This window comes from Eptesicus fuscus, chromosome 14 (genome assembly GCF_027574615.1).
Source record: "Eptesicus fuscus isolate TK198812 chromosome 14, DD_ASM_mEF_20220401, whole genome shotgun sequence".
NCBI classification, from domain to species: domain Eukaryota; kingdom Metazoa; phylum Chordata; class Mammalia; order Chiroptera; family Vespertilionidae; genus Eptesicus; species Eptesicus fuscus.
Genome location: NC_072486.1, coordinates 72,775,091 through 72,787,457, shown reverse-complemented (window position 1 = coordinate 72,787,457; position 12,367 = coordinate 72,775,091). Strand labels below are relative to the sequence as shown.

The 12,367-nt window shown below is 38.6% G+C and overlaps 1 protein-coding gene across 1 annotated transcript in view; it reads left to right on the top strand.

Moving 5' to 3' along the window:
* The window catches only part of MET (MET proto-oncogene, receptor tyrosine kinase), a 158,739-nt gene that overhangs the window by 105,492 nt on the left and 40,880 nt on the right, over positions 1-12,367 (top strand). Inside the window, exons 6-10 of the mRNA XM_054725928.1 lie at positions 86-246; positions 4,806-4,908; positions 5,018-5,154; positions 5,844-6,005; positions 6,957-7,056. Coding sequence (XP_054581903.1) covers positions 86-246; positions 4,806-4,908; positions 5,018-5,154; positions 5,844-6,005; positions 6,957-7,056 — 663 coding nt within the window. The remainder of the gene's footprint in view (positions 1-85; positions 247-4,805; positions 4,909-5,017; positions 5,155-5,843; positions 6,006-6,956; positions 7,057-12,367) is intronic.

The following is a 12,367-nucleotide window of genomic DNA, read 5'->3' as shown; positions in this document are numbered from 1 at the left end:
AGACTATCTGAGCAAACGTATTTTGTTTTCTACCCATATGAAAGATAATGTATTGGGGGTTTTAAGTTCTATATTGTCCTTGTAGGTGTTCCCAACTAGTGCCCCTCTGGAAGGAGGGACAATGCTGACCATCTGTGGCTGGGACTTCGGATTCAGGAAGAACAGTAAATTTGATGTGAAAAAAACCAGGATTCTTCTTGGAAATGAGAGCTGTACCTTGGCCCTAAGTGAGAGTACAACAAATATGTAAGGATCTTAAAATACTTTGCTGGGGTGTGGTTGGAAAACAGGTTTGTTTTTGAATGAATGCCTGTAAAAAAATGTCCCTAAAAATGTATCTCTTAAGAGTCTTGGTCTGTCACATCCCTTTTGGATGTGTTTGTTGTTGTTGTTATCTTATTTACTACCAGAATTAAGGAAGGAGAAAGTTGACAGTATCTAGGTGAAAAAAAGAAGAATCCAGCGTTTGGGAGTTTTCAGCCGGTTTTGTAACAGCTCTTCAGAAATTGTCTGGGTAGATTTGAAAGTACTGGTTGGCTGGAGTCACTCCATCTTTAAAGTTTTCAAATATAGTATCCAATGGCTCTTTCTATAAAAATCAGTAAATAGCTCAATATGTGCCCTCTCTTCTAAATTTACTATATAACATCAGTAATGGGATAGCTGAATCACATTTTTGAGACTCTTGATGAGTTTAAATTTACATTCAGCTGACATTTATTGGCATTGTAATGTAAGGAGTGTATCTCATTTAGCCATTTCCGAATCCCGGGAGATAGCAATATCATTCCTATTTCACAAAGGTGATTCCTGAAACTGAGAAAGATCATTCAAACGGTAAGAGGAGACTCAAGCCTTCAAGCTCAGCATTCCTATCAAGGACCTGTGCTTGTTCTGCTCTCTTCTACACGTACCTTCTACGAGATCTGAATCCCATAATGTACAAGAATTCAGAAATTTTTAGTTATTGTACAGTAACAATAAAAAATGTAGAGTTTTATGGTTGAAACTCGTCCATCAGGTGGTTATTTCATACCAAATAGAAGTACTTTCAGGGTTACATAAAGGTCGAAATCTATTCATTTTACTGAGACTGAAATATCCATTAATGTCATAGTCATTTAGCTTAATGACCTAACAAATTAATTCTGGAAATTTACCTTGTAAATTCATATTCATTGCATTATAAATTAAAAGTGAAATAATTCATTCTCTTCTTTAAAACTTATTTTTTTCTTTTTTCTTTTCTTTTTATCTTGTTAATTTAATAAATCTTTATTGTTCAGATTATTACAATTGTTTCTCCTTTGTTCTCCCCATATCTCCCCTCCACCCAGTTCCCACCCTCCCCTCTGCCCTTACCTCCCCTCCGCTGTCCTCATCCATAGGTGTATGATTTTTGTCCAGTCTCTTCCCATACCCCCCACACAGACACCCCTTTCCCCCTGAGAATTATCAATCCACTCCCATTCTATGTCCCTGATTCTATTATGTTCACCAGTTTATTCTGTTCTTCAGATTTTTAATTCACTTGACTTTTAGATTCACTTGTTGATAGATATGTATTTGTTGTTCATAATTTTTATCTTTACTTTTTTCTTCTTTTTCCTCTTTTTAAAGAATACCTTTCAGCATTTCATATAATACTGGTTTGGTGGTGATTAACTCCTTTAGCTTTTCCTTATCTGTGAAGCTCTTTATCTGCCCTTCAATTCTGAATGATAACTTTATTGGGTAGAGTAGTCTTGGTTGTAGGTTCTTGCTATTCATCACTTTGAATATTTCTTGCCACTCCCATCTGGCCTGCATGGTTTCTGTTGAGAAATCAGCTGGTAATCGTATGGGTGCTCCGTTGTAGGTAACTAACTGTTTTTCTCTTGCTGCTTGTAAGATTCTCTCTTTGTCTTTTGCCCTTGGCATTTTAATTATGATGTGTCTTGATGTAGTCCTCTTTGGATTCCTTTTGTTTGGGGTTCTGTGCGCTTCCTGGACTTGTAAGTCTATTTCTTTCACCAGATGGGGGAAGTTTTCGGTCATTATTTCTTCAAATAGGTTTTCAGTATCTTGCTTTCTCTCTTCTTCTGGTACCCCCATAATTCTGATGTTGGTACTTTTGAAGTTGTCCCAGAGACTTCTTACACTATCTTCAACTTTCTGGATTCTCTTCTCTTCTTGCTTCTCTGGAGGAGTGTCCTTTGCCTCTTTGTATTCCAAATCTTTGACTTGATTCTTGAGTTCCTCTAGTCTGCTGTTGGGTCTCTGTATAATATTTTTTATTTCAGTCAGTGTATGAAATTAAACAGTCAGTGTACGTTTAATTTCTAGTTGGTCCTTTTTCATATCCTCGAGGGTCTCATTAAATTTATCGGCCTTTTCCAGGAAATTCTTGAAAAAACTTATAACTGTGGTTTTTAACTCTATGTCCAGTCGTTTGTTCTCCTCCATTTCTTTCGTTTGTGATCTGTTTCCTTGTCTCCTCATTTTTGCTGCTTCCCTGAGTTGGTAGGGTAGCTTTGTGTACTAGTTGTCCTATTGGTTCAATGGGTCAGCCTTCCAGTTACCTGAGGTGGACACTCTTGGTGCACCCCTTTGTGGCCTGTGTGTACAGCCTTGTTGTAGTTAAGTCTTGATTGTTGTTGGTGTCACTGGGAAGAATTGACCTCCAGGCCAATTGGCTGTGAGAACCCGCTGTGTCTATAATGGAGGAATTGCTGTGCTGGAGACACGTTTATGGGGCAGGACTTGTTCCAGTAGGGCTTTGGTGCTCACTGAGTCTGCCTCTTGAATATGTCCCTTATGAGAGTAGTTGAAATCTGGTGTCATCTCACACCAACCACTAGATACACTAGTTTCTGGATCTCCAACGGGGTGCAGGTCAGCTACTGTCTGAGGCCACCCAGCAGGAGCTACAGCAAGAACTACAGTTTTCTCCTCTTTGCTTGGGGTTTGGTGGTTTTGGAGCAGTCTGACTGGAGCTGCAGTTTATTTGGTTAAGCTTCCACAGAACAGGCCATTTATTTGCAAAAGCCGCTGTGTGGAGCCTAGGCAGGTTTGTAGAATGTGCAGGGCGGGGTCTCAGGGAAGGGTGGGGCGGGGTCTCAGAGCATTACTAGGCTAGGGCATGGCAAACGGCAATGGCTGCCATCAGCTGTCTCTGCCTTTCCTCATTTCCAAGTCCCCGTGTCCCGCGCTCCAGCGCAGTAAACAATGATTTCTGGGCACACCTCTGCAAAAAAGTCACTCTCACTTTCCGACCCGATGGCCTACAGTCCAGCTTCTCCCCATAGGCGTCTGGATCCCCCGCGTGTCCCCAGAAACTGGATTTCAGAGTGATCGGGAGCTTGTCTCCCTTCAGGTTGAAAAAAAGCGGCGCGCCCAGTCGCCCGCCACCAGCCTGATTCGCGTGCCTCCGTACCTCAGCTTTTCAGTGTTTGTGCTCCTTTCTCTTTCCTTCTTAGTTGTAAAACTTCCACTCACCCAGCTTTCCCGTGGTTCTGGGTGGTAGACGTTTTGTCTTTTAGTTGTAGTTTTGAAATTGTTGTACGAGGCGGTAGTTTAGTTGTTTACCTTTGCCGCCATCTTGGTTGATCCTTTAAAACTTATTTAATAAAACAAATTATAATCTTTCAGGACTATAAGATTATTCAAAAATAATCCTATGGAAAACCTATCACAATTTTATTTTTTTAAGTGATTTAAATAAACACATGTAATCATAGAACTGTACCTGTTGGCACTCTTCAATGAAGAGATTTGGCTTATTTATCATTAGCCATTGTTAAGCTATTGAAATACTATTTGTTAAGTATGCCAAACATGTTGCCTACAATTTTATAGACTGAGACTTAGATTTTTATGAACAAACTAGGGACCCGGTGCATGAAGATTCATGCACGGGGGCGGGGGGGTCCCTCAGCCCGACCTGCACCCTCTCCAATCTGGGAGCCCTCAGGGAAGCCCTCTCTAATTCGGGAGTTTCTGTCTGTCTTTACAATCATGAGTGAATTGTCTGAGACCCCAACCCAGTTTGGTTTGTTGCTAACAGAATAATAGAGGCTTTTTTTTTTTTCTTTGCTTCATTGGTGGAGATTTCCTGGAAGTTTTAGGATATCTTCCCTTTAATTTTTCCTAGACATTCTGATTTTACTTATGTCTCTCACCTTTGCTTTCCCTCCATCCTCCACCGCAACAGTAACTTGCTCCAGGCTCACTTTGCTCTAGTGTCTAGGAGATCTGTCTGCCACCAGAACTACAATTCCCAGCATTCCTGGTGCTCCCCACGCTCTGAGCTTCCGCTTGGGCTGCCACCAGAACTACTATTCCCAGAATTCCTGGTGCTCCCCACGCTCTTGGTTTTCCCTTCCTGCTCTGTCTCCATCCCACAGCCTCCTGCTCTGCCAAGTCCTCCTGCCGCCAGCTCTCCCTCTCTGCTCTCCGTCTGGTGGCTTGGGGAGCCAAGTTCCCCAAGCCGCTCCATTCTCCACCGGCTCTCCCACTCTGCTTTCCGTCTGGCGCCTGTGTATGCAAATTAACCCGCCATCTTTGTTGGGTTAATTGCATACTCACTCCTGATTGGCTGGTGAGCATAGCGGAGGTACGGTCAATTTACATGTTTCTCCTTTATTATACAGGATTTGTGAATTCTGCATTGATGAGGTTTAACAAATGTGTGAGCTGACTACTCTGCTTGCTAATCAGAGTTGTCGGCTCACACATTTATGTCCCTTCATATAAAACAGCCAAACCTGAAAATGCTTCCTTCGGACATGTAACATATTAAACTCTTCGGGGTTATTTTTTCCCAGGTTAAAATGTACAGTTGGTCCTGCAATGAATGAACATTTCAATATGTCCATAATTATTTCAAATGGTCGAGGGACAGTGCAATACAGTACATTTTCTTACGTGGTAAGTTTATTACTTTTCTCATGAAGTAGGATATTTAATTGTTACTTAATCTTCTTAGAGTTATAAAACTAACAAGTTACATTGCTTTTTTCCTCTTATCTCTCATCAGGATCCTATAATAACAAGTATTTCCCCAAGTTATGGTCCTAAGAATGGTGGCACTTTACTCACTTTAACTGGAAAATACCTTAACAGTGGGAATTCTAGACACGTTTCAATTGGTGGAAAAACCTGTACTTTAAAAAGGTGTTGTAAATCTGTTTTTTGTTGCATCGGTCATGTAGGATTAATATCTACATCTAACAATTCAGGAAAAAATTATGCTTTTTTATGGGAAAAATCCAAGATATTTATCATTCACTCTCCTGCTGATAAAACTCCTTCCTTCCCAACTCTATCTACTCCCTTTTGCTCAGTCTTCTACCCTTCCCTTATTGTTTAATTCCACTTTTAAGTTTTCCATTCATCTTCTCTCCTGTTTTATCTTAGTATCCTAGCTTTGCTATGAGTTGTGAGATTCTAATAATTGACAATTAAATACAATAAATATTTCCATCAAGATTTACAATTAGACTCACTTTGGGGGGAGGTGGGAAACATGGGGGAGACTGGGTTTGGAGAGAAGTTATATTTTTGCTTCTTAGGGTTGAAATAATACAGTTTAATCAAATACCAAAAAGGATACCTTAATAGTTAGTTAAAATCCTAAAATTTTGAAGTTTAGGCTTGCTCAAACAAGACTAAATTTAGAATCTAGTCAAATATGAACAGCCTACATTAGAAAGATCTTTTATCTAGACCACATCAGGAAATTCCTATTTAGGAGTCATTGAGTGATATCCTTTTGATTTATGGATGTAATTTTCAGATATATGTATCTTTAATAGCTAAAGTTTGTTTTCTTCATTGTATGTGTGTGTGTGTGTTTTATACAGCGTGTCAGATAGCATTCTCGAATGTTATACCCCAGCCCAGAACTCTCCAACTGAGTTTCCTGTTAAATTGAAAATTGACTTGGCCAACAGAGAGATTGACAGCTTCAGTTACCAGGAAGACCCTATTGTCTATAAAATTCATCCAACCAAATCTTTTATTAGGTAAGAAAAATTTCTGATGGGCATAAAACTAAGGAACATAAGCCTAGCCGGTGTTGCTCAGTGGTTGAGTGTCGACCCATGAACCAGGAGGTCACAGTTCAGTTCCTGGTTGCAGGCTTGATTCCCAGTAGGGGACATGCAGGAGACAGCCGATCGATGAGTCTCTCTCATCACTGATGTTTCTCTCTCTCCTTCCCTCTCTCTGAATTCAATAAAAACATATTTTTTAAAAAAAGAAAGGAAGGAACATCAGAATGATTTGGCTATTGAGTAGTCAAGAGGAATTGTGGTTTTATCTTTGCATTTCTTTTGAAGGCTGCCTTTCCAATTCAGGAGTGAAAACTACATTCTTGTCCTGAATACAGTTTGACTTTATTAATACTAGTTCATGCCAAGAAACATTTTATCCTATTCTGTTACATTTTTTAATAGATTTCAGTAATATTTACTTTTTATGTACTTATGTTATGTACATGTCAATTCTATACTAATCTTAGTGCTCAAAAGTGGAATCATCACTATTTCCCCCATTCTTCAGTGTATTTTCTCCTGCCTGCTTTGCATACAGCTTTTCCCTAGAGTCCCTTTGAATCAACATCTCATTCGACCCACTTCAGTCTGCCTTGTTTCCATTAATTCTGTCAGTGTAGTAACAATAGTTAAGTTCACGCTTCTTTGTTTTTTGTTGTTTATTTTCAGAGAGAAAAAATTATTTTGCATGTTTGGTAAATAAAAAGACAAATGCATTTTCTTCATTTTATGAAATGTGAATTTTAAAAGTATTTTCAGGGTAAACAAGTTGTTTCCAAAGAACCCTTACCACTGAACTTCCATTGGACTTAGGCTTTGGGAGCAACTTACAATCACTACATGTGATTTAACTGAACTCTCTTTAAATACTCGGTAGGGAAAACCTCTCACTGTTGCTGTTTGTCTATTTCCTTTTGCCAGTGGCGGGAGCACCATAACCGGTGTTGGGAAAAACCTGAATTCAGTCAGCGTCCTGAGGATGGTAATCAGTGTGCGTGAAGCAGGACAGAACTTCACAGTGGTAAGTCCTTTGAGCGATGGCTGTGCTTCAAGTTCTGCGTCTGGCCTCTACCACTGGCTTTCATGGTTCATAGGACATTTCAGTTTGACTTAATGTTTGCTAGTTACCTTCCTTGCAGTGTGGGCCAAATAGCATTTTTCACCCAACAACTAAAATCATATAGTCTTAGGCTAGCATTGTAAACACACACACACACACACACACACACACACACAATGTCTAGTTACAAGGGATGATTACTCACTGGAGGCAGTGTCTTTAAAGACAGTCGGTACAAATACAAACCCCATTATTTCCTGTCTTAGTGAGTTCAGGGTGCTATGGGTGCTACAAAAAAATACCATAGACTGGATGGCCGACACAGCAAACATTTATTTCACAGTTCTGGGGGCCGGGAAGTTTAAGATCAAGGTGCTAGCACATGTGCGTGTCTGGTGAGGAGACTCTTCCTCATTTGCAGAAGGCCACCTTCTCATTGTAACCTCACATGGGAGGTAGAGAGAAAGAGAAAGGAAGCTTTCTAGTCTTTTCTTACAGGGGCACTAATGAGACCTTCACCCTCATGACTTAATTACCTCCCAAAGGCCCTTCGAATACTGTCACATTGGGGATTAGGGTTCCAACATATGAATTCGGAGACACAAATATTCAGTTCATTGCACGTTCCTCCCCCCCCCCCCTTTTTTTAATGCACCATAGAACATCAACCCTTTTGCTCTAATAAAACCCATGGGTAAAGTCTTCAGTCTTGTAGTATCATCCATTTCTTTCTAAGCAGCAGGCACACATGTTTTCTTAGATTCACTTCTTGCCATTCTTCTTGTCCCTTTGTTAGAATGTTACCAAGTAATGAGAAAGAGCATTAGAATGCATATGTCCTAGGGTATGTATGTTCTTTCTTATTTCTCCACCTTTCCTTCTTTTATTTGTAAAGCCAATCAAAAGTTTAACTGAATGCATCCTTAAAAGTGATGGACCCATTTTGTTCTAACAATTTATATAGGTCACATTACAATGGTAATTTTAGTTTAGACCTAAAGGAAGTTGGAGTTACTTACAGAGGTTTCACATTTTCGTTGTTTTTCTCTCATATAAAATATCATAATCTAGTTGGGCTTATGCATTCACTTAGCATGAAAATTCTCAGTGCCCCCTCTCAAGCAGGGTCTTGATTGGTCAGGTGATAGATTGAATTATAGCACTTTCTTTTAGATTACCCATCCGATATTTCTTGAAAACTAAGGCCACAATGTTCTTTAATTACAAAAACCAATTTGGGGCTAAAAATGTCAAGCCAGATCACCAAACAATAAGGTCACCTCAAATGAAATTTTTCTTGACCTTTTCAATCAGCCACATTGCATCACCTCTAGAGAGTATTATTAGATTCTTATCATATTCCTGAGAGATTATACTCCAGGGAGTCACCGTATGAAGTAGAGAGCTTTGAAACCAGTCCTCACACGGCCACAAAGAATACCGCTGCTATTAATTTAAGGGACACCAATTCTTCACAGCCAAATATAACATTATTACCCAGATAAGAATAACACTAACCTTCTTTGGCGTTGGCATGTGACTTTTTAAAGTAGAAATCTGAGAAATTATTAGTTTATCTAATTTATACTATGCCTGTTATTAAAATATAGCTAAATTTCCTTCCTTCTCTCTCACCAGCATTTTAACAACAGGTAGAGCCCCTCTTAGCTTTCTTCATTCATTTGTAACCAAATATTTATTAAAAACCTCCTATGTGTGTGACATAAGAGTGACATGTCTGCCCTGACCGGTTTGGCTCAGGGGATAGAGCGTCAGCCTGCGGACTCAAGGGTCCCAGGTTCGATTCCGGTCGGGGGCATGTACCTTGGTTGCGGGGACATCCCCAGTGGGGGGTGTGCAGGAGGCAGCTGATCGATGTTTCTCTCTCATCGATGTTTCTGACTCTCTATCCCTCTCCCTTCCTCTCTGTGAAAAATCAATAAAATATATTTTAAAACATAAGAGTGACATGTCCCAGCAGTGGTAGAAGATAAAAATTCTGTTTACATATCTGGAAATGTGAACTTCTGTTGTTTTATCCACAAACAGATTCCTAGTACAATAGAACTATGCATTAGAATTGGACAAGAATGAAAAATTCAGTGAGTCTGTTTGACTATTGTTTGTGAAAACTACTTCATAAAGAGATGTATTCCTTCCATGTTCCCTCTGCTTATAGAATTTGAAGCTGACCATGATTAATTGAATTCATTTATTATTTAACAATTAAAACATTTGGTCAGGTCTGATCTATAATAATAAAAGTGTAATATGCAAATCAACCGAACAGTGGAACGACCGCCCTGACGATCTTCCAGACGAAGCCGGGGCTGCGAGGTCCAAGCCCCTTGCACGGATTTTGTGCATCGGGCCCCTAGTTTAGACATATTGATCCAGCCACAATAACATTGAGTCCAATAAACTCAAATGTTTAAAAATAAAAATACTAATCACCTACTCAACAAAATGTATATTAATTTGTTTGTGTACATTATGTCTCAAAAACCAACAGTTTATTGTATAGTTTTCAAATTTCTTGTTGTTATATAGAGAATTATTGTGGTAGCAGTGAAATTGTTCGTTCCTATTTTCAGGATGATAGGAATAAATTGCTTTCAGCATTATAATATGAATTTAAGATAAAAATTAAATTATTTTATTTATAATATAGTTATCTGTTTTCTGTATTTACTTACAGCATACACTTTAAATGTAGAATGATTTTTAAAATTATTTTTAAAAGAAAATATCATCCAATTTTGTTTGTGCTTTTTTAAAAATGTTTTAATTGATTTCAGAGAAAAGAAGGGAGAGGAGAGAGAGAGAGAAACATCAATGATGAGAGAATCATCTATAGGCTGCCTCCAGGGCATGTGCCCTGACCAGGAATTGAATAGTGACCTGGTTCATGGGTCAACACTCAACCACTGAGCAATACTGGCCAAGCTTGTTTGTGCTTTTTATGTATATCCTGAGTCCGTTTTCTATTTTGGGCATAAGTAAGTGGTTTATCTCCAACTCTACTTATCACAGAAAAATAAATCTAAGGGATGTTGTTGCTTGTTTGTCTTTTCCTTGGAGGAAAAAATCTCAACCATTTAACCTTTTTTTAATATTTATTGATTGATTTTAAAGAGAGAGAGAAAGAGTGAAACATTGATTTGTTGTTTCACTTATTTATGTATTCACCATTTGCTTCCTGTATTTGCCCTAACTGGGGACTGAACCTCAAACCCTGGCATATCTGGATGGCGCTCTAACCAACTGAGCCACTTGGCCAGGGCTGCAACCATTTAATCTTAAATGTGTCACTTCGTGTTACTGATTTAGTCTAAGCACAATCAAGAGGAAACCACATTTTCCAATTCTCCATAAATCAGAATTCCAAAGGGGAAGATTAGAGATGAGAGATGAAAGGGCATGGAAAAATAATAGCAAAGCCTTTGTAAAATAGAGAGCATAGGAAAAGATTTACCAGAAAAGACTGTAGAGTGAGCAAGAAGCAGTACATGTCGCATGGAAGTTAAGACAGTGAATTTGGAGCCAGTGGCCTACGATTTATGTTCCTCACTCTGCCACGCAAAGCTGTGTGACCTGGTCCAATGATGTAAGCTTAAAAAGCTGCTTCTTCATCCATAAAATGAGTGTGATCAGAGCACCTACCTCATAAGGTTATTGTGAGAATTATATGAGACCTACCTTGAAAGTATTTTGCACAGAACCTGGCACTCAGTAATTGATATCTTAAAACACACTGGTACAATGACCTAACTATATAGCTAATTATAATATGAACTGTATGATGCTTAGCAGTTGACAAAGCACTTTACCATGTAGTATCACACATTGTTAACGACATTTTAATCTTACTTCCTAAATGAGGAAACTGAGTTTCCAAGTAAGGATTTTGCCCTGATTCTCACAACTTGATTTAGAGCTGTGAGATAATGGCACAAAGTTCAACTCCCACTCTGTCGTGGCTGTTTCATAAACAAGAAAATGGTCCTTCCAGGAGACTGTCCTTTTCTTCTTCAGAAAAATAAAGTGATGGAGGGTGAGCCAGTTTCAGATAGAGCAACATAGTTGATTCTGAGCAAGTAAAGTTCTGTGTTTCTTTTAAGACTGCATTGTTTAGATAACTTTGCTTCTATTTTTTTTATGTTTTTATTTTTTTTAAATAAATCTTTATTGTTCAGATTATTACAATTGTTTCTCCTTTTTTCCCCCCTATATCTCCCCACCACCCGGTTCCCACCCCCCTTCTCTGCCTTTACCTCCCCCCTGCTGTCCTTATCCATAGGTGTATGATTTTTGTCCAGTCTCTTCCCATACCCCCCACACAGACACCCCTTTCCCCCTGAGAATTATCAATCCACTCCCATTCTATGCCTCTGATTCTATTATGTTCACCAGTTTATTCTGTTCCTCAGATTTTTAATTCACTTGATTTTTAGGATCACTTGTAACTTCGCTTCTATTTTGTTTCCAGAAATGTGTTCTTCAACATTACAAAGTTAAATGCTGGTGTGTGTGCTTTTTCAAAAATTACATATTTCTTTTTTTAATTATTGTTTTATTTTTCAGTTAGAGTTGACATACATTATTATATTAGTTCCAGGTGTACTACCCCAGTGATTAGACATTGCATAAATTACTAAGCGATCATCCGATAAATCTCACACCCATCTGACATCATACATACTTATTAGAATATTATTGACTGTCTTCCCTATGCTGTACCTTACATCCCCATTACTATTCTGTAACAATCGATTTGTACTTCTTTATCCCTTCACCTTTTTCACCCATCCCCTAACCCCCTCTCCCTTCTGGCAACCATCAAAATGGTCTCTGTATCTATGAGTCTGTTTCTGTTGTGTGTGTTCATTTATTTTGTTTTTAGTTTCAATTATTAATAGATATGTATGTGTTGTTCTTTTTTTTTTTCTTTTTTTAAAGAAGACCCTTTAATATTTTATATAATACTGGTTTGGTAGTGATAAACTCATTTACCTTTTTCTTTTCTGGGAAGTTCTATATCTGTCCATTGAGTCTAAATGATAGCATTGCTGGGTAGAGTAATCTTGGTAGGTCCTTACTTTTCATCACTTTGAGTATTTCTTGCCAATTCCTTCTGGATTGCAAAGTTTCTGTTGAGAAAACAGCTGACAGTCTTATGGGAGCTCCCTTGTAGGGTACTAACTTCTTTTCTCTTGCTGCTTTTAAGATACTCTCTTTATCTTTAACCTTTGGCATTTTAATTATGATGTCT